General features: G+C 45.9%; 1 protein-coding gene across 1 annotated transcript in view; it reads right to left on the bottom strand.

Annotated features, from left to right (window-relative positions):
- The window catches only part of adamts18 (ADAM metallopeptidase with thrombospondin type 1 motif, 18), a 64,526-nt gene that overhangs the window by 16,343 nt on the left and 20,683 nt on the right, over window positions 1–27,500 (bottom strand). The window contains 10 exon segments of the mRNA XM_066654945.1: window positions 183–355; window positions 3,896–4,044; window positions 4,292–4,387; window positions 7,318–7,471; window positions 7,993–8,130; window positions 11,233–11,338; window positions 13,509–13,668; window positions 15,016–15,099; window positions 15,197–15,402; window positions 15,852–16,185. Coding sequence (XP_066511042.1) covers window positions 183–355; window positions 3,896–4,044; window positions 4,292–4,387; window positions 7,318–7,471; window positions 7,993–8,130; window positions 11,233–11,338; window positions 13,509–13,668; window positions 15,016–15,099; window positions 15,197–15,402; window positions 15,852–16,185 — 1,600 coding nt within the window.

Raw genomic sequence — 27,500 nt, 5'->3', positions numbered from 1 at the left:
TTTATTTTTCAGAACTAACTCTCCACTTATCTGACCTCACCAATGTTTATGAGGCTAAATCCCATCCCTTCAAATCTCCCCACCTTAAAAAAAGCCACCTTAAAAGAGGTGAGACTGCTTTAAAGAGGAGCTACCCCCTGGTCAATGCCTTTCGTTTAAGAAGAGTTTAAGAGTTCCCGTACCTTCCACTTTAGTGTAGGGTTTCCACTTGTAGTACCATCCTCTGAAAGGCTTGCTGTTGTACTCTGCACACTGCTGGGCCCTGAAGTCCACACTGTCCGGCTGGCAGAGCGCAGTGTTGCACAGCTGATGAAGGCGACTGGAGCCCTGGCAGAAGCGACCATTGTGCTGTGGGCTTTGGGAGAAAAACATAAAGAGTGACTGCAAACTGGTTTCTAAATAGCTCCCTGCTCACTATTCCTTACATTACTCACAATATAGTGCACTACAATAGGGAACTGAATTCATGTGGGTGGTCAGTGATTTAAGAAATAACGTAGGGCCTGACCAAACAAGGCAGTGTACTGTGGGTATCCACTATCCGTTAGGGTACATCAGTTGGACACTACTTATTGTGGGACAAAGCTGCATATTGCTTTTAGACACCACTACAAAATGATGGAACTCCAAACATAATACACTATGTAGTGAATAGGACACAAAAGTAGTTTTTCATTCATTATCTGTAACCCTTATCCAGTTCAGGGTCGCGGTGGGTCCAGAGTCTACCTGGAATCATTGGGCGCAAGGCAGGAATACACCCTGGAGGGGGCGCCAGTCCTTCACAGCGCAACACAGACACACAAACATTCACTCACACACTTACACCTACGGACACTTTTGAGTCACCAATCCACCTACCAACGTGTGTTTTTGAAGCGTGGGAGGAGACTGGAGCACCCGGAGGAAACCCATGCAGACACAGGGAGAACACACCACACTCCTCACAGACAGTCACCCGGAGGAAACCCACACAGACACAGGGAGAACACACCACACTCCTCACAGACAGTCACCCGGAGGAAACCCACACAGACACAGAGAGAACACACCACACTCCTCACAGACAGTCACCCGGAGGAAACCCACGCAGACACAGGGAGAACACACCACACTCCTCACAGACAGTCACCCGGAGGAAACCCACACAGACACAGGGAGAACACACCACACTCCTCACAGACAGTCACCCGGAGGAAACCCACGCAGACACAGGGAGAACACACCACACTCCTCACAGACAGTCACCCGGAGGAAACCCACACAGACACAGGGAGAACACACCACACTCCTCACAGACAGTCACCCGGAGGAAACCAACGTAGACACAGGGAGAACACACCACACTCCTCACAGACAGTCACCCGGAGGAAACTCACACAGACACAGGGAGAACACACCACACTCCTCACAGACAGTCACCCGGAGGAAACTCACACAGACACAGAGAGAACACACCACACTCCTCACAGACAGTCACCCGGAGGAAACCCACACAGACACAGGGAGAACACACCACACTCCTCACAGACAGTCACCCGGAGGAAACCCACACAGACACAGGGAGAACACACCACACTCCTCACAGACAGTCACCCGGAGCGGGAATCAAACCCACAACCTCCAGGCCCCTCTAGCTGTGTGACTGCGACACCTACCTGCTGCGCCACCGTGCCGCCCCCAAAAGTAATTTTTAACAAAGAAAAAGTCAGCAACGAAATGTATACACATCCCTCCTCGCTCCAAAAATAGCAGATCAGCCACAACTAGAGTTACCTTAGCTTTCACAGCACAGTATATTACACCACAGTTAGTCCAAGTGCCAATATTGCAAGATAATTGTACTCTGACCAAAGCTCTTCAGGTATTACTCAGTAAAATAAATGGGTAAGGCCTAGCAATGATGCCAGCTCTTACAGGACGGATAGCACCTTTTAATCCGTTCCTGTTAGAATTAGAATCACTTCACTGGCCACTGTGCTTACAAACAGAGGAGTTTGTTCTTCGCATTTAACCCAATCCGTGCAGTGAAACACACTTTCACACACACATACACTAGTGAACACTAGGGGGCAGTGAGCACACATGCCTGGAGTGGCAGCTGGGGCAAGGTGCCTTGCTCAAGGTCACGTCAGTCATGACCTGGCTCTGGGGATCGACCTGGTTACACGCCCAGTTCCTTAACCACCAGGCCACGGCTGCCCCAGTTATGCACCTCATACTCTGGAGCCACACTCCAAATTACTCAGTTTGGAACTTAAGCCGACAAAACTCAGCATCATTCACATGTGGGTCATGTATCACTATGATCTGAACACACCTTGTGAATTGTGGATTAACACCAGTAGGAAAGTGTGAGAGGAATTTAACTATTTTACCTTGTGGAGTGTAAATAAACGAATCATACTTTTTTGTGTCTGGTTTCATTCTATCATCGTCTACAGTAACTTTACGTCAGACGAAGATACTGATGTTTCATGTAAGTGACTCTGCCAGACGTCCCACATAAATTGCCACGTTGGACACTGTCCACATTGTTCAGAGACTTTGTGGAACACTAAAACATACCCACATCCTGAAATGCAATCTAAGCCTTCTAATTCATCTCCATAGGCTTACGTGTCTTATGCATGTTACCTGTTTAAATATAGCTTTTTTACTCCCTCCTTGTTGGAGGTTACCTCAGATCTATGATAGGAATTCATCACTGAAAGAGCAGATCTACTGGTTTTGGCCAGTGATACCACATTACACACAGCCTGGCCCAAATACATGTTCATAAATACACAACATGATAAAGGAGCATAGGATAATAACATTTATCCAAAAAAGCAGGTGCTGTAATAAATATACTGTGGGTTTATGTAGATATCAGTTCACATACATTATTATAGCTCTGCTGGTTCTTTTCCTCTAAGATTGAGGACTCGACAAATACTTTTCCTTTTAGGAAAAGAGAAGAGAAAAAGGACAAGAGAAGAACATAAAAGGAGATGAGATGAGACGACTAGAGATGAGAAGAGAAGGGAAGAGAAGAGGACAAGAGAAGAGTATAAAAATGAGATGAGAAGAGAAGGGTATATAAATGAAATGAGATTAGAAGAGAAGAGAAGAGAAGAGAAGAGGAAATAAAAAGAGAAGAGTATAAAAGTGAGATGAGACGAGACAACTGAAGATGAGAAGAGAAGTGTATAGAAATGAGATAAGAGGTGAAGAGAAGAGGGAAAGGACAAGAGAAGAGTATAAAAGGAGATGAGATGAGACGACTAGAGATGAGAAGAGGAGTGAAGAGGACAAGAGAAGAGTATAAAAGTGAGAAGAGAAGAGAAGAGAAGAGAAGAGGACAAGAGAAATGTATAGAAATGGGGCGAGAAGAGAAGAAAAAACAAATATGATATTGACGGAAAGTGTTTTCTCACCACTCCACACTTTCCACAGTTTAAATTAAACTTGGCCCAACGAGCAACGAGAGAGAAATACCTCACACAGCCTGTGATCCACAGCCTGCTTTGGTTACCGTGTGTAATTAGCATGACTCTGAAGGGTTAAGTAAAGGCAGCAGACTCATGTATTCCAGCAGGTTGAGGGTTAGTTTATGTTCTATAGGATGATCCACATGTCTGAGCTTGTCTCGGTGTGTTTTATCTCTTTTTCTCATGGGACACATTAATGTTCTTCAAGGGAAAGGAAACAGTCATATGCTTTTCTCTGATTTACAAACACACACACACACACACACACACACACACACACACACTGCACACAAAGAGTGAGATCTTCAAAACAAGAGAAGAGAAGAGAAGAGAAGAGAAGAGAAGAGAAGAGAAGTAATGATGAAGATGATGTATGTGTAAATGAGTGTATAAACTGATGTTCCGTTTGTTGTTGTAATTACCTGGGGCTGTTACAGGATCTCTCTCGGTACATCACTCCTCCTCCACAGGTTCTGGAGCATTCGGACCACTCAGACCACCCAGACCACTGGCCATGAACCGCCTTTGGACCGTGATCCCCTAACTTCACACACTGACCCCTCCGGCACCACTGCATCACAACACGAATCACTTAATAAACAGAGAACTGCTCGTAAATAGTTAATAAACAGCTCTCTGTGGCTTTTAAGCAGCTGCCAAATGTTTGCAACAGTATTATGTTTAATAATGTTTAATGTATGAATGAAAGAATGAATCCTTTCACACATCAAGCACTGGACTCCATGTTACAGGCACTGAGTTGTGTGTGTGTGTGTGTGTTTGTGTTCAGAGCTGACTAAGGTCCACCCCTCGCTCACCATTTCTGGCCCACAGTTGGTGCCCTCTGCCGCGGGCATGAACTTGGTCTCACAGCGATGCCCCGTCCTGTGGCACCACAGAGACTTGCAGATGTCCTGAAGACAGAAGACACAGAGTCATGAGTTTCAGTTTAGGAATATAATCACTCTGACATTTAAACAGATATCTACTTAAACATACATCTACTATCCATCATATAGGTATCCACTTTATTAACCTATACTTACTGTTGTAATCTGCTACTGTATATAAACTGCTATCTGTGTATGAACAAATATACATCATTTATACTGTAAATAAACCATGAACTGTATATAAACAGATGACTTCTGTATACAAAAATATAGTTACTGTATAAATCTTGCTGTCTACCATATGTATATATATATATGATGAATATAAATTGATATATAATGTATATAAACAGAAATCAACAGTAAAACCAATGTGAAATACATAAATATGTATATATTCACATTATATTTGGAGATCTACTGTAGACTGTAAACCAATTGTAGACCAGTGTCATAGCCTCATTATGACCTTTACTCACAGTCAAATCTTTTTTCTTTACTTGATTTAAAGCAAAACCACTAAAATACAAAGAAAGACGCAAATTCTTCCTTTAAAGGACAGAAGCTATAGGTGTTTCTGAGTCATTTGACAGATCCAGTGCTGGCTTGTACATAAAAAGCAGAATGAATAAATAAAGCCATTTGATATTTTTCATAAATCCATTTCATGATGGTGACAGGTAGCTATAAGAGACATGAAATGGACAGAAGCTGAAATGGAGTAGAACTGTGGCTCAGCTGGAGGACTCTCTTCTGCCAAACAAAAGAAGAGAAAGGACAGTCATAGGCTAACATAACACCCCCCAGCCCCCCACCCAGTAAAAAAAAAATAAGAAGCTATTCTTGTAGCGGTCGCTATCTTCCCACAATGCAGTAGGAGGGACAGAAAGTAAGGATTTTGGGAACCCTTCCATGGCTGGACGCTGTCCCAAAGCATCTGGCAGACGCTGAAAGAGGAGCCCATCCTCGCTAATCTACTGCTGCTATGTCAGACCTCACCGCTAATTACTCCTTAAGCACTACGGGACGAGGACAATAAAAGAGAGAGTGAAAAAAAAAAAACAATGGACACTAACAGCCTAAATCCTGGTGAACTGATACCATAAATCAAACTTAAACAATGTTGTCAATCATGAAAAGGACCACAATACAAGGAAAGATAGCTAGCAACAAAAGAGGCTAAATATAGCTTGAATATAGCTAGCGCAGGACTTAGCCACAGAACATACTTTTCTCTCGCCTGTTTAATAACATTGTGCAGGATTAGAAACTCCATTAACATTTTTTAATGTTAATGTTAAGTCTTTTTTTTAAACTTATCAACTTGAAAATGGTTTGTAAAACATGCAGTTAGCATTTAACGTGTTAATTGACTACATTAGCCACATACACCCATGGAAAAACTAAATTCAGACACCTCTTTCTGTCCCAGGGTTTTCCAACTCCCCTCAAAATGAGTGAATTGACACAGTCTGTATAATCTCCGTAGAAAACCATGAAATGAAATGGGACGTTCTGGAGCAGCTGCACATGAGTTTAAAATATACGGTCGGATGGCTACAAAACGTCCCAGCACCAGCCTGTGGTCACAGCTCTGCAGCTCCATCCAAATACCTTTTGGGATGAGTTGGATTGGTGTTAATGAGCCAGAACTTATCATCCAGCAGCAGCACCTGATTTCCATGATGCTCTCAACATCACAATCAAATTCTCACAACAATGTTCCAACATCGTCAAGACATCTACAAGAAGAGAAGAAGCTTCTACAGAAGCAAAAGGGAGACTAACTCCCGATGAATACCCTTGGATTTCCACTAGATTTGGTCATATACCCTACATTTAGAGTAAGTGCCAAATTGGCAAACTCTGTCTAAGGTTTCGGACGTGCATCGGACGTTCCTGAGAAGTCCACATCCCCAAGGAGCAGGAGTGGATAGTTTTTCAGAGCAACACAAAGCTTGTTTAGGATGCTGTGAAGGAACGTGACCCACGCAGATTCACTTCCCAAGCCCAAGGGCCTCAGTCTTACACACTTGACATTTACATATCAATGTATGAATCCGATGTTAAGGGGCTGGAGGATGCCAGCAGGGGCCCAGTGGATCCTCTATTGGAGGAATGTGAATGGGAATCTGGCTCGGAAAGTTGGGAAACAAACTCCTCCACATCAACAAGTACCAACCAAGCTAAGGACCATGAATTACAATGCTGCTAACAAGCCCAGAGTCCATTAAGTGAAGACATTTCAATGCTGGACTCTCTACACTTGTTTTTCCATCAAATAAATAAAGAATGAATGCAAAATGTTTTAAACATATTGTCAACATCATGCAAAAGTCTCACAAAATTATTAATGGTCAACGTAAAGGGTTAGAACAAGCGTTTATTCGGGAGAAAGATCATTCTCAGTGCTGCAGTGACACTGACGTGGTGGTGGTGTGTTAGTGTGTGTTGTGCTGGTGTAGAGTGGATCAGACACAGCAGTGCTGCTGGAGTTTTTAAACCCTGTGTCCACTCTCTGTCCACTCTGTGAGACACTCCTCCCTCGTTGGTCCACCTTGTAGATGTAGAGTCAGAGACAGTAGCTCATCTGTCGCTGCACAGTGTGTGTCGCTCGTCCTCTAGTCCTTCATCAGTGACACAGGACGCTGTCGGCTGGATGTTTTTGGTCGGTGGACTGTTCTCAGTGCAGACACTGAGGGGTTTAAAAACTCCAGCAGCACTGCTGTGTCTGATCCACTCTACACCAGCACAACACACACTAACACACCACCACCACGTCAGTGTCACTGCAGCACTGAGAATGATCCACCACCACATCACACCTGCTCTGTGGGGGTCCTGACCATGAAAATCAGAGCAAAGTATGCAGAACAACAGAACTATGCTAGCCGTACAAGCGCAGGTTGTGTCTTTATGAAATATAATGCATCTCCAATAAAAGACTTTACCTTCACAAAGTCCAGGTTACAGAGTTTGGCCTTGGAGCCGAACTGCCATTTACACTGAGTATCAGCGTCGTACAGCTGCCCCGGGAGCTGCTCGGGGAATTTATACTGTCCGATCAGCTTGGGTTCATCCACCAGACAGGAGGCTTGAGCTGTGCTGTGAACCCCCCACACACACACACAATTTTAAATGGTTATTCACACACATTTACAAATAGTTCCACACAAAAAAAATTTAAAAAATTAAGAGTGATCTGTTCTTGGGTATAATATTGTATCCAAAAGTACATCTGAGTTTGTGTTTAGATGATTTAAATATGGAGGTTTTCATGTTAGAGTTCCTCAATGTAGCACACAATGTAGAATACACCTACACATCAGTTACCAATGACAACGACAGAAGAGCTGGAGAGGGTATGAACTTTGAATTATATTTATGGGATACACAAGAGGTTTTAAAAACTTATTTATACAAATAATAAAATCCAAAGTTCATGAACACTGGTCCCAGTTCATGAACAATGATTCCCTACTGTTGCAAGTATTCAGAGCGATGCCATTTATTTAAAAAAAAAACATCTTCCAAACTTGTGGGAAGCTCAAAAGTTTAGACAAAGCTTGCAATCTTCTGAAGAGTCCCAAATGTTCCAGATTTCCAATCGGCAGGACAGGATTTACCCGAGGAAACGGCTGAGGTACTGGCGGCTGCAGGCGGACCAGGAGAAGACGCCGTTATTGCCGGCCAGAGTCGGAGACATGATGTTTCCCTCGGCTTTCCGACAGGGATTCCCCTCTCCGTCGTGGATCATTCCAAAACTGGGGAGAGACAGAGGTAAAGGGGGAAAAGAGTGAGAGAGAAAGGCTTTACCCTCAGAGAGTGTCAACAGAGGGCCTCAGGTCTGTAACCACTCCCTGGATCAGGTGGGACTTTACCTCTATAACCCACTCTCTACAGAACTGCACAAGTGTTCCTGATTATATTTATAAGCGTTTCAATAAACACGTTTGTTGAATAAACTGAAAATAAGCCCAGCATATGTGCATCACGTGTTTTGAAATACGTTGAGATTTGTCAGTGATTAATGACTTTTGGATGAGAGAGCCTTGTTTTCTGCCCTGAAGCAATTTTACACGTCCCCATAATGATTTCCCTTTATTCGACCGGAGAGATTTAGCCATCGAAAGTGACACGTCTTGCAGTGTATTAGATGTTACACTGAGAAGGTGCCAGCCATTGAAAAATCCCTTGCCATGAAGCTGAAATCTCCTGTCAGATATAAACTTCCTCTCGATGGAAACGTGTAAACACAAACACGTTCCGTTTGCCCTTGGCGCTGCACGTGGTTCTGAGCATTGTACTGAAGAGGATGAGGTAATAACCTATGTGCTGAGATCAGACTGAGTCACTTGTCTGAACCCACTGCAGCGTTTTGAGTTTTAATTGTTGCACTGACAGAAACCACAACAGAGTCCAAAAAAAACATGGCTTCTCCCAAAAAACACCAGGAATAATCTATAAATGCATGAGTTTTTCTCCTAAAGAAAGTAGTGTTTTTTCTGTCCTCGGTCTGTGTTAGTTATTTAGTCAGTATGCACAACATTCGTCAAGAGGGTGGACACCACTATGTTTGTCCTTCAAAAAGGTCTCCTCTAGCAAGGGAAACTGAGAAAACACGGTTCATATGCCACCTCTGGCAAGCGGCTGTACCTCAGGATTGTAGACTTGGGCTCGGCAGGGCGCATGCCATCCCTTCACTTAAGGGCTTAGTCACACTGTTCCTCCGTGTTGAGGTTCCACAGAGTGTGAAGAGTGTGAAGTGTCCCCTCGCTTAAGGGCAAGGCCTTTGTTATCGCCATTTTTTTGTTTTATTTCATTGTTTTTATTTTGTTATCATTTTAGGGTTTGAGTTAAAGTCATTAATGATAATGGATGAGTAATTAAATGTTTGGTTATATATTTTTTTTATTTGTGTATTTGGAGGTGATGCAGTATGGGGGCGCGGTGGTGCAGCAGGTAGGTGTCGCAGTCACACAGCTCCAGGGACCTGGAGGTTGTGGGTACGATTCCCGCTCTGGGTGACTGTCTGTGAGGAGTGTGGTGTGTTCTCTCTGTGTCTGTGTGGGTTTCCTCCGGGTGACTGTCAGTGAGGAGTGTGGTGTGTTCTTCCTGTGTCTGTGTGGGTTTCCTCCGGGTGACTGTCTGTGAGGAGTGTGGTGTGTTCTTCCTGTGTCCGTGTGGGTTTCCTCCGGGTGACTGTCAGTGAGGAGTGTGGTGTGTTCTTCCTGTGTCCGCGTGGGTTTCCTCCGGGTGACTGTCTGTGAGGAGTGTGGTGTGTTCTTCCTGTGTCCGTGTGGGTTTCCTCCGGGTGACTGTCAGTGAGGAGTGTGGTGTGTTCTTCCTGTGTCTGTGTGGGTTTCCTCCGGGTGACTGTCAGTGAGGAGTGTGGTGTGTTCTTCCTGTGTCCGTGTGGGTTTCCTCCGGGTGACTGTCTGTGAGGAGTGTGGTGTGTTCTCCCTGTGTCCGTGTGGGTTTCCTCCAGGTGACTGTCTGTGAGGAGTGTGGTGTGTTCTCTCTGTGTCCGTGTGGGTTTCCTCCGGGTGCTCCGGTTTCCTCCCACAGTCCAAAAACACACGTTGGTAGGTGGATTGGTGACTCAAAAGTGTTCGTAAATGTGAGTGTGTGAGTGAATGTGTGAGTGTGTGTTTCCCTGTGAAGGACTGGCGCCCCCTTCAGGGTGTATTCCCGCCGTGCGCCCAATGATTCCAGGTAGGCTCTGGACCCACCGCGACCCTGAACTGGATAAGGGTTACAGATAATAAATGAATGAATGAATGAATGAATGGGAAACACTGATTTTACTTTTTTAAACGTCTCCCGTGTGTTCAAAAGGTTTTTTTTATTATTATTTTAAGTTAAACTACAAGGACTATGTTAAAGAAATCTCATTATCGTTTGTAAATAAAACCCAATTAACACTTGGATCCTAAAGTGTGGGTTCAAATAAACCAAGCATCTACAAAATGGACAAAACTCGTGTTCCTCAAGGTGCAAGGTGTCCCCTCGGTGAAGGGCAAGGCCGCCCGGCTCCTCCAGGTTGGAGTCGTTCTCACTAGTCACTTTGGAGTTTCAGAGTTTCTCTGAGTTCCTCAGGGCTCAAGTGATGGATCTGTGCTAATGTAAGCAGAGCAGTGGCTGCCATGTATGCTATATATATATATCATTTTGTTTAAAACCTTCCTCTGTTCTAAAATCGTCACCCAAGCACAATATTGTAGTTTGCTGATCACTTGCTGAAACTGGTTTCAGTGTTTGTAAAATCCTCTGTGGAGATTATAAATAAAGCTTCAGCTCTCTGAGACGTTCGGAAACATAGAGGATAACACTATACCAGTGCACACTGGAGACAGTGTTCAATTCCCTGTGTTTCCACTCTTGCTTAAGAGATCCTAAAGCTAGTAGTTTAGGCTGGAGTTGCCACTCTTGAGCTTCATAGACATTAGATAGCTTCATGGATAATGCTGTATGAGATTTTAAAGATGCACTATGACATTTTGTTTCTTTTTCTAATTACTGCACTGTGCTGTAAACTACGAAGAACATGAAATAAAAAAAGCTCTTTAACACTGACTTTTGCACAATTGCATTCTATGAAAAGCAGCAGCACCCCAGGTTGGATCGGCTGTCTTTGTTGTTGTGGTTCACCTGCTCGACCACTAGAGGTCACCTTGATTAATGCATTAGTGCAGTGGTCTGGATCTGGACCAGGATCTGGTGGGGAGGTGAATTACAATAACAAAGGCAGGCACTCCCTCATTACTTCACTAAACTCTTATTCAGGTTCCAGCATGCATTTGTGAGCAAGTGTGTATTCATGTGTGTGTTAATGTGTATCTGTGCGTGTGAGTGTGTGTTCATACTTGTGTCCTGATTCGTGAGCGATGGTGAAAGCGAGGCCGAGTCCAGTGTCTTCGTTTATGGTACAGCTTCGATATTTACTGCACATCCCACTGATGGGGGCAAAACCTGCAGCAAACACAGAGAAATATACACAGGTAGATTTGTGTGACAGTCCGCGAGGAGTGTGGTGTGTTCTCCCTGTGTCTGCATGGGTTTCCTCCGGGTGACTGTCTGTGAGGAGTGTGGTGTGTTCTCCCTGTGTCTGCATGGGTTTCCTCCGGGTGACTGTCTGTGAGGAGTGTGGTGTGTTCTCCCTGTGCCTGCGTGGGTTTCCTCCGGGTGACTGTCTGTGAGGAGTGTGGTGTGTTCTCCCTGTGTCTGCGTGGGTTTCCTCCGGGTGACTGTCTGTGAGGAGTGTGGTGTGTTCTCCCTGTGTCTGTGTGGGTTTCCTCTGGGTGACTGTCTGTGAGGAGTGTGGTGTGTTCTCCCTGTGTCTGTGTGGGTTTCCTCTGGGTGACTGTCTGTGAGGAGTGTGGTGTGTTCTCCCTGTGTCTGCGTGGGTTTCCTCCGGGTGACTGTCTGTGATGAGTGTGGTGTGTTCTCTCTGTGCCTGTGTGGGTTTCCTCCGGGTGACTGTCTGTGAGGAGTGTGGTGTGTTCTTCCTGTGTCTGCGTGGGTTTCCTCCGGGTGACTGTCTGTGAGGAGTGTGGTGTGTTCTCCCTGTGTCTGCGTGGGTTTCCTCCGGGTGACTGTCTGTGAAGAGTGTGGTGTGTTCTCTCTGTGCCTGCGTGGGTTTCCTCCGGGTAACTGTCTGTGAGGAGTGTGATGTGTTCTCTCTGTGCCTGCGTGGGTTTCCTCCGGGTGACTGTCTGTGAGGAGTGTGGTGTGTTCTCCCTGTGTCTGTGTGGGTTTCCTCCGGGTGACTGTCTGTGAGGAGTGTTGTGTGTTCTCCCTGTGTCTGCGTGGGTTTCCTCCGGGTGCTCCGGTTTCCTCCCACGCTCCAAAAACACATGTTGGTAGATGGATTGGAGACTCAAAAGTGTCAGTAGGTGTGAGTGAATGTGTGAGTGTGTGTTGCCCTGTAAAGAACTGGCGCACCCTCCAGGGTGTGTTCCCGCCTTGCGCCCAGTGATTCCAGGTAAGCTCCCGACCCACCATGACCCTGAACTGGATAAGGGTTACAGACTACGAATGAATGAATGAATGAATGAATTATTAAAACACTTGCATTAAAAACTCATCTGCATGTTGTAGCCTTTAATGTCAGTAATGTAAAAGCCCATAATATTCTAGTGATTAACATAAATTAACATAAATTAATATAAAGATTAACAGAACATTGTTTTACACAGCTCAGTGTTGAACTGACAACGAGCAGGAGCATTAACAGATTGAAACCCCTTAGTCGCTCGTCTAACACACGCGCACACACACACACACACACACACACACACACACACACACACACACACACACACAGACAAAGCGGTGGGTTGAGTTAGACACATCACACACAGCGCAAACCAAAACAAGCCTCTCGTCTCCAACACACTTCCACTGCCGCAGATGCCTGTGGTCTGGAGTGTTTGGAGAGGTTGTAGTGTTTGGACGATGGCTGTGTGTGGAGAGAAGCGCAGGAGGTTGCCAGTTCACCGTAGAACGTAGTGAGGGCTTCATTACAGGGGGGGGGGGTTTACCCAGGAAAAAGTCCCCTGCCCCGGGCAAAACACTCCACCACATCCCCACCCTGCACCAGCTCCATATAAACCTCCACTTAAACCTCCCGCGAAAGCCAAGTGCACAATAAACTCTTAATTCATCCAGTGTTTGAACAGGTAGCGATCTTCTCCTTCACCGCAGTAACAGCCACCACCCTTCTAGAAAGGAACTGGAACACTGCGGTGAGGATTTGATGGCATTCAGCCACATGAACGTTCATGAGTTTAGCTACTAAGGTTGGACGACAACAAAAACACCACTCCAAAGGTTTTAAACTGAGCTCTGTCGCTCCAGAGAGCGACGTTCCACGATGCTGTGGGGCTATACCCCGCTGGCTCACACATGGCATTGAGTATGTAACTGTATCTCTGCGTACACAGTCAGGGGGGTTGATAAATGTTTGGACACAGTGTAACACGGATATTACGTATTATTCATATGATTTAAGATTATAAACACAGTGAAACTCTAATAGTTTTAGAATCAGAATAGGATCATCGTATACAGCATATAATAACAATAGGACACTTGTGGGACGCGTGATTTTCTGACCTCAGAGGACTTTCCCAGGACTCACCCAGAGTGTCACATGGCTCATTCTTCCAGGAGCAGATGTCCAGGCCGGTCAGGAGGATGGCGTGATCGTGGCGCTTGCCGTTTTTACCCAGAAGGCCTGACTGCCACTGACAGAAGCTGTTCAGGGATTGGTCAGCGTGGTGGTTAATGGAGAGACCCAGCTGAGAGAGAGAGAGAGAGAGAGAGAGAGAGAGAGAGAGAGATGTGTAGTTTACTACATCATTTGAACACAGCAGCTGTCCTTCATACTGTGTGAAAATTTCATGACTAACGACCATGTCACGTCCTGTGTTTGTTTTCCTCACCATGTGCTCATTTAGCACATGGCTCTGTTTATACTTCCTGTCTCCGCCCTAGTCCCGCCTTAGCTCCGCCCTCTCATCACAGTCTCCTTTGTAGTACTGCCCTCTCGTTATTGTCCCCAGGTGTTCCTTGTCAGTGCTCTGTGTATATACAGTCCCTTTGTTTCATTGTTCTTGTGTGTGTAGATGTGTTTCTTTGTCTGTTGTCTTACACATTACCACCAGTTCACAGTGATGTTCCTGTTCTAGTTTTGCTCCACCGAGTTCTAGTTTGTTTTCTTGCCTCCCTGCTCCTGTTTGTTTTCTGTCTGTGGTGTTTGTCTTGGTTTTGTTTAAATAACATCTGAATAACATCTTTTTACACTGACTTTCACTCAAAATCAAGAAGTTTTTCCTTCTCCTTAAAACTTGGGAGATACTGTTTTTGGGAGATGTTTTTCATTGGACACTGATGATATTAAAGGGCCCATATCATGGAAACCCAAAATTTAAAAAAAATTAAACATATGAAGAGTGTATTAACTGTAACATGTTTGAGATGTGAGATTCAGTCCATGGTGAACTGCATTTTGAATTCGCTGTGTTTGTGACTTCAGAAAATCAACAAATATATGTTTTCTTTCACCACGAGAACTATATAAAAATTACCGCTCAAAGTCAGCCATTACATCTCTGTACTTTACATTTAACTACGTAAACTTTAATGCTTTTTGGTACACAGTATTATTTTTCTTGTTCCTTTTTTATTTCCTGCTTTGCTTTTGTTTATATTTATTTAAAAATATACTTTACAGGAAAAGAAAACACCTTCATAACTTTCAAAGGAATCAATTTATACAGATTTTATTCAGGAGAATTTCTATTGGTCAATTTCCACAGAGTGTGAAGAACAGCTGCTGTGTTCAAATGACGTAGTAAACTAAAAATGGACAAAAATGGAAATACACGTTTTTAATTAGGTTTTATATAAACACTTTTGTTCAGAACATTACTTCCTCTTTTGCTCAGTATCTGTTTTTGTTCTCATTTCTGAAAGAGCGAATGATTATAAAGCTTTATTTTAATTGATTTAATTCTGAACTTACCCAACTACACCCCCCACCCTCACACACACACACACACACACACACACACCACCATCACCACCACTGCCCCATTAGCTGTTAGTCCTCTTGTCTGACGGACTGGAATTAAACCTGGTCTTACTGGATCTTGTTCTAGAAGGAGAAGGCTGACCACAACGATGTTGATGTCTGTCCCAATTGTGCCATCTTTAAACAGACTGGAGACCTGTGCGATATCACATACACACACACACACATTCAGGTTTTCATATCAGTGGACCAGTTGTGCTGAGTGATGATGTGGGTTAGTTAGGATAGTTCACCATGTTCATGACGGTGAGGACGTATGTGGTGAGGTTTTCCCTTCCGTGCTTCTCCAGCATCTTTCTGTCAGCCACAACCAGAGTCTCCACGTTCAGCTTCCCGTTCTTCAGCACTTTATTAGGAACAGGAGATCGTCTACTCCGGCCTTGAGCCTCAAACTCATCAGGCATTACAAAACGATCATCCTCAGGGGGTTTCGGAGTGTCTGTGAGAGAGAAAAAGAGAGAGAGGCAGGGATGGAGAAAAAGAAAGATAGTGTGAAAGAGAAAAGGTAGAGAAGATGAAGGAACACAGTGATCTAATACTGACATAAGACACTTTCTCGCTTTAAATCATCTACAGCAAGGACAGCAGTGTACAATGTAGAACCTGACGAGGAAAGTGAACTCAAATGGTGTGAGGAAACCAAGTGCCTTAAACCATATAAGTTTAATAACTTAAATCATAAATAATCATTATGTAGAATTGAGTAAATTAAGTGACTCATATTAACTCTGTTCACAGTGTAGTTTCCCATTCCTGACTCTTATAAATGGACAGTAATTACTGTTTATTGTAATTGTTATAAATAGAATTTATAAAAATGAATTACATTTTTATGTATAAAATTAATCAAACAATAAACGAGAGGAAAAAGAAAGTGTCCTTACATACATTGCTTGCGGCGTCCACAGAAGTGTTGCCTCTGAAACCTCCCATGCTTGTAGTCGCCATGGTGATGGTAGCTGTCATGATGATGCTGAAGATGCTGGTTGTCGCCGTGGCGATGGTGATGCTGATGCTGATGAAGTTGTTGTTTATTTGCTGCTGCTGATGAGATGAATCCAGGTCTTTCAGTGCTGTCCCCGTGGATCTTGTGCTCTGCGGATCGCTTGTAAATGACATGTGGGTGGTGTCCAGAGGGGGCGCTGTAGTTGTGAGTCAAAGCCAAATGCTCAGGCAGTGGAGTGATGAAAAATTCATCATCAGACATCCGGATCAGACCAGACTATAGGACACAGAAGCACACTGTGGGTCAGACACGATCCAAATAAAGAAACAAACATCAACTGTCCTTCACCAAACCTACATTCTACATTCCTTGGAAATGCAGTTCTCCATCCAACAAACACAGCACCCAACAGCTGCACACATTCCCCACCAACATTCATTTATTCAGCTTCTTTCTGATAACCTCAAAGGAGATGACATCAAAATCTAATCAAAATCACTGGGCGCAAGAGAGAAACACGCCCTGAACAGAGCATTACACACTCACACTGTCACTCAACCCTGTTGGAGGAAGGTGGATCACCTGGAGGAAACCCACACAGACACAGAGAGAACACACCACACTCCTGACAGACAGTCACCCGGAGGAAACCCACGCAGACACAGGGAGAACACACCACACTCCTCACAGACAGTCACCCGGAGGAAACCCACACAGACACAGAGAGAACACACCACACTCCTCACAGACAGTCACCCGGAGGAAACCCACGCAGACACAGGGAGAACACACCACACTCCTGACAGACAGTCACCCGGAGGAAACCCACGCAGACACAGGGAGAACACACCACACTCCTCACAGACAGTCACCCGGAGGAAACCCACACAGACACAGAGAGAACACACCACACTCCTCACAGACAGTCACCCGGAGGAAACCCACACAGACACAGGGAGAACACACCACACTCCTCACAGACAGTCACCCGGAGGAAACCCACACAGACACAGGGAGAACACACCACACTCCTGACAGACAGTCACCCGGAGGAAACCCACGCAGACACAGGGAGAACACACCACACTCCTCACAGACAGTCACCCGGAGGAAACCCACACAGACACAGAGAGAACACACCACACTCCTCACAGACAGTCACCCGGAGGAAACCCACGCAGACACAGAGAGAACACACCACACTCCTCACAGACAGTCACCCGGAGGAAACCCACGCAGACACAGGGGGAACACACGACACTCCTCACAGACAGTCACCCGGAGGAAACCCACGCAGACACAGAGAGAACACACCACACTCCTCACAGACATTGTTTTCTTAACCAAATCCAGTATTTTCCCTCATTATCGTCCCCTGTTTGATTTTTAAGCTCAAACACTCCATATGAATGTGTGTAAAAGGAGGGGGACATTCCCGAGACCCTCGACACCCACAGGTGTGTGTGTGTGTTTGAGTTTGTTGGAAGATGAGCTTTGAGCTTAAATGTTTCTGATGTTCTTAGACAAGGTGAAAGATCACAGACTTTTTGGTTAAAAACCTGCTGCTGTTAAAAATAAAGAAATAAAAAAGCAGGTGTGCAGAGAGATACCAGAAACATCCATTAGCGAAGCTCCAGCTGTCTGCACACCATCCAGGAATATGTTAGCGGTGATGCTAACCCCCTGGGGCTACAGAAAACCCTTCCCCTCCCCCTCAACACTGCTCCAGAGAAAATGACTTCGACAAAAGCCTGTCCTTTCAGCAGCTGTCTTCACTGTGGAGATGCTACGGCTTTGGGCCAGGTTTCAGGTGTAGAGTTATCTCAGCCACACGCTGCCTTTCACCAATATTAGAAATATTAATTAATATTAATATTAATTATTACCTTGCATGTTAATTAATTAATTAATAATTATTTTCATGTAATTTAATATATTTACTTGTACTGAGGACCCCCACAGAGCAGGTGTGATGTGGTGGTGGATCATTCTCAGCGCTGCAGTGACACTGACGTGGTGGTGGTGTGTTAGTGTGTGTTGTGCTGGTGTAGAGTGGATCAGACACAGCAGTGCTGCTGGAGTTTTTAAACCCCTCAGTGTCTGGACCGAGAACAGTCCACCGACCAAAAACATCCAGCCGACAGCGTCCTGTGTCACTGATGAAGGACTAGAGGACGAGCGACACACACTGTGCAGCGACAGATGAGCTACTGTCTCTGACTCTACATCTACAAGGTGGACCAACGAGGGAGGAGTGTCTCACAGAGTGGACAGAGAGTGGACACAGGGTTTAAAAACTCCAGCAGCACTGCTGTGTCTGATCCACTCTACACCAGCACAACACACACTAACACACCACCACCACGTCAGTGTCACTGCAGCGCTGAGAATGATCCACCACCACATCACACCTGCTCTGTGGGGGTCCTGAGCACTGAGGAACAGGGGGATAGGAGGGTAACAAAGTGTGCAGAGCGACAGTGAAGCTACAGTCTGTAAATGTAGAACTACAAAGTGCTCTTGTGTGGACAGTGGAGCTGAGAGAATGGACAGTGAGTGGGGAAACAAAGAGGTGTTTTTAATGTTATGGCTATTAAGCTTTTATATACTTAAACAGCACTGAGCTAAACTCAACACATTATGGTTTCTCCTTATCAGTCTGTCAGAGGTGACATCATCAGTGTGTGTGTGTGTGTGTGTGTGTGTGTGTGTGTGTGTGTGTGTGTGTGTGTGTGCAGTAAAAACTGAGGTGAGAGTGAATTTGTGTCAGTTTCATGGCTGAGAACTGACCACTATCAGAGAAACTCAATGACTTAGTAATGAGAGAGGGCCACAAGCAGCAGGCCTTACTAACCTCTACATATCTCTCTCTCTCTCTCTCTCTCTCTCTCTCTCTCTCTCTCTCTCTCTCTCTCTCTCTCTCTCTCTCTGTGTGTGTGTGTGTGTGTGTGTGTGTGTGTGAGTATATATGGTTAATGGCATGTTTGGAAGTTTACTGAAGGAGGTCGAGTGTGCAGTTGATAAATGAGGTGTGAGGTAAAGGGAACCATAACTTTATCATCTGCCATGATATCTTCATCCTCCTGAAGAGCTAAACACACACACACACACACACACACACACACTTGTGCACAAATACAGCTGCCACCACAGGAATTTCTCAAAAATATATCCCACACATGAGAGAAAATCAATGATCACCAATAAACATGCTCCGGTGCGTCCCATATGTAGATCACCGCTGTCTACAGGAGCTGTTCAGATCGGACCCATCTACAGGAGCCGCTCAACTCGGACCCGTCTAAAGAAGCCGTTCAGATCGGACACATCTACAGGGGCCGCTCAACTCGGACCCGTCTAAAGAAGCCGTTCAGATCGGACACATCTACAGGGGCCGCTCAGCAAGGACCCGTCTAAAGAAGCCGTTCAGATCGGACATGTCTAAAGAAGCCATTCAGATTGGACACGTCTACAGGGGCCGCTCAGCTCGGACACGTCTACAGGAGCTGTTCAGATCGGACCCGTCTACAGGAGCCGTTCAGCTCGGACCCGTCTACAGGAGCCGTTCAGATCGGACACGTCTACAGGAGCCGTTCAGCTCGGACCCGTCTAAAGAAGCCGTTCAGATCGGACATGTCTAAAGAAGCCATTCAGATTGGACACGTCTACAGGGGCCGCTCAGCTCGGACCCGTCTAGAGGAGCTGTTCAGATCGGACCCGTCTACAGGAGCCGTTCAGCTCGGACCCGTCTACAGGAGCTGTTCAGATCGGACCCGTCTACAGGAGCCGTTCAGCTCGGACCCGTCTAAAGAAGCCGTTCAGATCGGACATGTCTAAAGAAGCCATTCAGATTGGACACGTCTACAGGGGCCGCTCAGCTCGGACCCGTCTAGAGGTGCTGCTCAGCTCGGACACGTCTACAGGAGCTGTTCAGATCGGACCCGTCTACAGGAGCCGTTCAGCTCGGACCCGTCTACAGGAGCCGTTCAGATCGGACACGTCTACAGGAGCCGCTCAGATCGGACACGTCTACAGGAGCCGTTCAGATCGGACACGTCTACAGGGGCTGCTCAGCTCGGACCCGTCTAAAGAAGCCATTCAGATCGGACACGTCTACAGGGGCCGTTCAGCTTGGATCCGTCTACAGGAGCCGTTCAGATCGGACCCGTCTACAGGAGCCGTTCAGCTCGGACCCGTCTAGAGGAGCCGCTAAGTTTACATGATCCATGTCAAACCACTAATGGTGCTTTTCCACTGCATGGAACCTAAACATCTCTACACGACTGGGCATGGGTCCTTTGTTTTTCCACTGGCCAAATCAGGTGCCTGGTCCCTGGAAACGCTTGTAAAAGATCTTAAGTACCACAGCTTTCACATTTATTTTTATCAGACTCAAAATAGGAGCTCAAAATCTTACCTCGAGGTGTTTTGCAGAGGTTTAAATGCTGCTTGGGCCGATGGCGGACGAAAATGTCCAGTGAAAGCCAAACATGCAACAAGTAACTGATCTGTGAAAACTGGGGGTGGAGCCATGTTTAGTCCAAAAAACTAAAACAACACATGATACACGATGAGTAAACAGCGTCTGACTTGTTGTGGTTTTCAAAGACAGTGATTCCTGTAAGTGACAGGGTTTTGCAACATCACCAGCTCCATTTCGTGGGAAGGCCCGAGCCGAACTGAGCCGAGCCGAGTAGAGTCGAGTCTCGTAGAGCCGGACCCACGCAGTGGAAAAGCACCAAAACAGCCAGGACAAATAGAAGTGTGTATACGCGAATGTGCAGAGAGCCAATCAGAATGCAACTGGCAGAACCCTGACAGTGAGACCAGGTTAGTGCACTGAGAGTTTCAGACTCTGGAGCATCTGTGGCTGAGACTAGGTCCAGGTTGAATGAAGTCCTCGCCAGAAATGAACCACACGAGTTTGTTTGGGAAAACGCCCAAAGACCCCAGGACTGTGTTCCCTTGTGGAAAAGGCAGTGGGGGAGTGTGGGTCAAGTGGGGCTTTATTCCCTCAGCCACAGTGCAAAAGTAGAGAGCTCCACTCAGAGCTGTCTTGGCTGATTGATGACATTTGTTAACACAGGGGAAGGAAAAAAAAACACAAACAGACTTTCTGACTTCAGCTCACCAGGGCTAAGTGGCTTGGCACCACGGGGCTCATTCATTAATTCATGTTAATTGCCTTCAGTAGCACGCTCGCCTTCGGTACCCTCAGGCTGGGGGGCTCACTGGCCCCCACTGCCCCACACACATGCCTCTGTTGAAGGTCAGAAACCTTGTTCCAGCGACTGCTGAGCCCCACATTCTCTCGGTCAGTGGAATGCGGCCTAATCTCGCTCGTCCCACGCAAATCCTCGCAGAATAGCCGCGCTGTCACGTCCGAGTTTAACCCCGTTCTCTCTCGCAGGTGCTAAAGTCAACAGCAGCCTGTTGTCAAAACAATGCCACAATATGGCAGACTGCCATCAACCCAACGACTCCCACCAAAACAGGCTCAGGGCAATGGGGTCCCTCACCCTCCACGCCCTCGGGACCCTTCACCAGGGCTGAGAGACCAACTAATTTTACACCGAACAAAGTACAATACATGTTCCGATTGCTGGATTTGGACCAATCAGAATCAAGTAAATGTATATGAACTGTGACATCACAACCACAATATACAGGCAGTCTCATATCCTCTGGATTTAAAGGGCCACTAGATAAGACATTGGTATTGCTGTTCCTGGGTTCCCCTGCAGTCGCAGAGTGTAAATCACTTTTACAGCACTGTCCAGAATTCAAAGGGAAGGAAAACCTGGGGGGGGGTTTCTGACCGTCCTCCAAAAGTTACATAGTGCTGTTTCTGTAATGAGCCACTCGCTGTTCACCCTGACCCCGAGCGCACAACAGTGAGAGTCGCTCTTATTTCTCCGCGCTCGTTGTGTCTGTTTTGCTGAGTTTAACCTCATTTTTGTGCTCTCACATAAACCAAGTCCAGCGCTGTGATTGGACAGACTCAGACGAGGGGGCGGGGCCATTCTAAAGTCTCTGCACTTGACGTCAGAATTAGAACAACTCGTTTTATCCTGTGATTTCTGACTTAGGCAGCGCACTGACTGGGTGTTTCTTGTTTCTCAGTGTGTGAGTTGGTGGGCTCCGCTCCAGATTCACACGTTAATGTGTTCCTGCCTTGTGCCCTGTGACCCCGGGTAGGCTCCAGACCCACCGCCGCCCTGAACTGGATAGGGCTACAGACTATGAATGAATTTTGCTCTTGGTGCAGAAAAGAATGATTTCTTGTGTGATGTCTAGCTGAGGTCTACTACGCACACACAGCCCGTAACATGGGTGAGCGCACCATGCAAATGAACCAGACCAGGAGTGTGGCAGTGTATAATTTGCTGTATTCAAATGACAGGGTCAACCTTTGCTTTTGACGATAAATACACAGAATCTCCCTATTATTACTGAATAGAAATTACAGTGTAGAACAGCACGGGACTTTTATTCCAAGCAGAAAAACTGCACCATCAATATACGACCTGGGGGATGAAAAATAGATCTCATAAAAGTAAATATCAGCGTATAGCACTATGATTAGAACAGAATCGCAGGGCTCTACGCTGTGAACTAAATACTGGGGTTGCAGTTACATTTTTCAATGTTTATGGTACGAAACTGATTACAAACTCTACAGTCCTTTGCATTTTCAGGATGAAGCAATGGTCCGAAAGGCCTAGGAATGAACTACAATAATGTGCAACAACAACAACAACAACAATAATAATAAGAAGAAATGTATATAGGCGCAGCAGGTAGGTGTCACACAGCTCCAAGGACCTGGAGGTTGTGGGTTCGATTCCTGCTCCGAGTGACTGTCTGTGAGGAGTGTGGTGTGTTCTCCCTGTGTCTGCGTGGGTTTCCTCCGGGTGACTGTCTGTGAGGAGTGTGGTGTGTTCTCCCTGTGTCTGCGTGGGTTTCCTCCGGGTGACTGTCTGTGAGGAGTGTGGTGTGTTCTCCGTGTCTGCGTGGGTTTCCTCCGGGTGACTGTCTGTGAAGAGTGTGGTGTGTTCTCTCTGTGTCTGCGTGGGTTTCCTCCGGGTGACTGTCTGTGAAGAGTGTGGTGTGTTCTCTCTGTGTCTGCGTGGGTTTACTCCGGGTGACTGTCTGTGAGGAGTGTGGTGTGTTCTCCCTGTGTCTGCATGGGTTTCCTCCGGGTGACTGTCTGTGAGGAGTGTGGTGTGTTCTCCCTGTGTCTGCGTGGGTTTCCTCCGGGTGACTGTCTGTGAAGAGTGTGGTGTGTTCTCCCTGTGTCTGCGTGGGTTTCCTCCGGGTGACTGTCTGTGAAGAGTGTGGTGTGTTCTCTCTGTGTCTGCGTGGGTTTCCTCCGGGTGACTGTCTGTGAGGAGTGTGGTGTGTTCTCCCTGTGTCTGCGTGGGTTTCCTCCGGGTGACTGTCTGTGAGGAGTGTGGTGTGTTCTCCCTGTGTCTGCATGGGTTTCCTCTGGGTGACTGTCTGTGAGGAGTGTGGTGTGTTCTCCCCGTGTCTGCGTGGGTTTCCTCCGGGTGACTGTCTGTGAGGAGTGTGGTGTGTTCTCCCTGTGTCTGCGTGGGTTTCCTCCGGGTGCTCCGGTTTCCTCCCACAGTCCAAAAACACACATTGGTAGGTGGATTGGCGACTCAAAAGTGTCCGTAGGTGTGAGTGTGTGAGTGAATGTGTGTCTATATAGCCTTGTGAAGGACTGGCGCCCCCTCCAGGGTGTATTACCACCTTGCGCCCAATGATTCCAGGTAGGCTCTGGACCCACCGCGACCCTGAATTGGATAAGCAGTTACAGATAATGAATGAATGAGATTTATATAGTGAGTTTACATACAAAAAGTTGCTTTACAAGTTGTGGGGGTGCTATAAAGTTATGCCTTGATGTACTGATTGATTGATGTATTGATTGATTGATTGTAAACAGCAAGCTTGACAAGAGTGACAAGTTTCCCCACATAAAGAGAACCGCCAGTCACCAGCACCTCCCACCACACGCATCCTTGAACAAGCGCTGTGACATTCACACAGTCGAGAACAACAGGACACTTCTGTCTCAGAGCTGTTCACACATCGTCCAGGAGCTCATTATCAGCTTCTTGTGGAGAATCTCTCCCACAGTCCCTCGCCCCAGAGGAGACTGGGTTCTCCTCGCACGTCTGAGGGGGCTCGGTTCTCACACGTGTACTCCATTTGTCTCCGAGACATCCCTAACTTCACTGTCAGATATCTAACAACATTCCCAGCTTTTAGCACAGGGAGCGCCGTAATGAGTGGAAATTGATCCCATCTGCTCCAGAGTGGATACGTTCTTATGTCGTCTCGGTGTGTCTCAGAAGATTCGGAAAGCCACAGAGAGGGCTGTCATTATGTTTCTTATTAGTAACTGAGAAATACTTGGAGTTATATTTATATTTATATTTATTTAAATATGAGGATTCCTCAGTTACTAATAAGAAAGATTATGTATATATACACTACCAGTCAAATGTTTGGACACACCCACCCACTCAGGGAGGGTTTCCTTTGTTTTGGGCCATTTTCCACATGTTGTGAATGTACAGCACCAGTCAAAAGTTTGGACACCTTCTCATCTAATGTTTTTTCTTAGTTTTTTATGATTTTCCACGTTGTAAATGAATACAAAAGACAGTAAAACTATGAAGAAACACGTATCAAATCATGTTCTGCTCGCCTTCTTAATGTGTTTGAGACCGTAACTTGGATTGTGTGGAGGTAAGGGCTGGTACACCGTTCAATAGAGTGAACAGCCCTATTCCACCAATGACTAGAGAGAGAGAGAGAGAGAGAGAGAGAGAGAGAGAGAGAGAGAGAGAGAGAGACTCATATGACAGCTGAGGATTTCAACAGCACTTTCCTGATGACGAGGTCAACACTCAGATGTCACTGAGATGCTTAAAGCCCCCACAATTATTTCAAATGCTGATTCAATGAGTGGCTCAAGCATCCGTAGCCCTTCTGAGATCCTGAAATATTTTACTGAAAATGTTTTATTTTATGTGAATCTTATTTGAGTCACTTTCCGATGTGCTCCTCGATCACAAACGCAGGCCCCGCAACAGGAGTGTGAATTGCCCGTATGCATGCACTCCTTATTCAAACATTTGAATTCTCACAGAAACTCACGTGTAACTCGAGCTGTTTATTTTTGTAGCACTTTCCCTCTGTGTTTACTTTCATGCAGTTAGCGCTCTCCTGAATTCAGAGTCTACTCCAGTCTGTTTCCCATTGACAGAGCCAGGGCTGTGTACAAACACCAGACATTTTTCCAGCATACAAACTTCACATTTTCCAACAAGACCCTAAAGGCAGGACTGAGTCTCTTCTTCTTCTTCTTCTTCTTCTCCTTCTTTTTCCTCTTATACTTCTTCTTCTACTTCTACTTCTACTTCTTCTTATTCTTCTAAAATTTCTTCTTATTATTATTCTCCTTCTTCTTCTTCTTCCTCTTCTTCCTCTTCCTCTTCTTCTTCTTCTTCTTCTCCTCCCCCCTCTCATGTGGTTTCACACCGTGGTGAAGCCACTATTTATCTCCTTAAAGAAAGACTTGCAAGGATCCTGGAAATGAGAGGGTCTTGAAATTTCAAGAAAAAAAAAAAACACACCAACATCATACACTTCCTCAGTAACATTTCCCTTTTCATGGAAAACAGGTTTAACCCTTTAATTTACTTTCATCTGTATTCCTCTTTGTGGGCGACACAGTGGTGCAGGGGGTACTGTCTCTGTCACAGCTCCAGGGGCCTGGAGGTTGTGGGTTCAAGTCCCGCTCCGGGTGACTGTCTGTGAGGAGTGTGGTGTGTTCTCCCTGTGTCTGCGTGGGTTTCCTCCGGGTGACTGTCTGTGAGGAGTGTGGTGTGTTCTCCCTGTGTCTGCATGGGTTTCCTCCGGGTGACTGTCTGTGAGGAGTGTGGTGTGTTCTCTCTGTGTCTGCGTGGGTTTCCTCCGGGTGACTGTCTGTGAGGAGTGTGGTGTGTTCTCCCTGTGTCTGCGTGGGTTTCCTCCGGGTGCTCTGGTTTCCTCCCACGCTCCAAAAACACACGTTGGTAGATGGACTGGAGACTCAGAAGTGTCCGTAGGTGTGAGTGTGTGAGTGATTAAGTGTGTGTGTCGCCCTGTGAAGGACTGGCGCCCCCTCCAGGGTGTGTTCCTGCCCTGCGCCCAGTGATTCCGAGTAGGCTCCGGACCCACCATGACCCTGAACTGGATAAAGCTTACAGACTATGAATGAATTAATGAATGTCTTCCTCTTTTAATAATGTCACTTTTCAGTGCTGTTTTTGGATACTCATAGATCCTCACTTACTGAATGGGCTTTGGTGACTTTTATCTTGGTGAAGATAGGTGAGGTTTTCCGGGTTTTATTGATGAGCAGAAGGGACTTGAACAATCTCTTAATTCAGAGAGTCCAGATGCAAATGAAAACAGGGCGCAAGCAATTTTTTTAAAGCATCATTCGTTTTTTTATAGAGGAATCCAGCTTAGACCCAGAGCTCCTCATATGGGTTTAACTCTGTGTCTTTTAGTGTGCATCAGATCCTGAGGTTTCACACACCGTAAATATTGTTTCTGCTCGTGTCTGAGGCTTGTGTCCGTGTCTAGCCACTGTATCTGCAGAGCAGTGACACAAAACAATGCCGAACTGCTCAAATTTCAGTAAACCCAGTGTAATATGTGATCAATTACATTCACAATAGCGCCTTCCTCCCTTGTATGATACTTCCTTTGATATAAATCCATTCATTTGTGTTATTCCCTTAAGTCAAATATTTAAGCGTGTGCTCGCTACATTCAGGAAAAGATAAAGGGGTTAATCAAACCCTTCGGTGAAGTCTGAATGTCTAAGACACTGGAAACTGGGCTAATGAACAGCGTCTCGAGGAAGGCCTCCTTTCCCTTCATGTGGTTCCTTGCGGCCTGTCTTTGACTACACGACATTACCATTTTCCACCATGCGTGTCTTCCACAAGAGGATGGGAAACAATTTATTGCCTGCCTCTGAGTGAGCGAGAGGAGAGAACATAATTAGCGTCTCTTTGTGTAAACTGTAGCTGCTTATAGGTTTCCCAAACATGATATTATATTCTAAATTAGTAAGTGCTTACATGCTGTTAAGGGCCTGGAGAGAGCGCCGAGAAACCAGAGGCTGCTTATTATCGGCCTTTAAACACATCTGCATTCCAGCTCCGAGCGGAGTCTGACCACAGCAGAGAGAGAGGGAGAGAGAGACAGAGACAGAGATGGGGAGACCTCCATGGGTCAAAGACTCAGGGAGGAGCAGCAGAGGATCCTTTAATTCCTTTCAAAAGAGTTTGAAATGCGGCCTGTTGCTTTACAGTGACAAGAGCAGGGCTTTAAAGTACACGATTTGTGATTTAAAGCAGCGGTTTGGCACAATATCAGATTCACACACACGCTCTCCTCTTTCTCAGCCAAGATACCACTGTCTTGTTCGCTTCTGTAGTTTACTGTTCGCTGCTGTAGTTTTGCAATGGAGCAACAACGCTAATGAGTAAAGAAGCTCATTTACCCCAGGTCACTTTAAA

This window comes from Hoplias malabaricus, chromosome X2 (assembly GCF_029633855.1).
Source record: "Hoplias malabaricus isolate fHopMal1 chromosome X2, fHopMal1.hap1, whole genome shotgun sequence".
Lineage (NCBI taxonomy): Eukaryota > Metazoa > Chordata > Actinopteri > Characiformes > Erythrinidae > Hoplias > Hoplias malabaricus.
The sequence above is the reverse complement of the archived record's forward strand: the minus strand, read 5'-3'. Positions and strand labels throughout refer to the sequence as shown.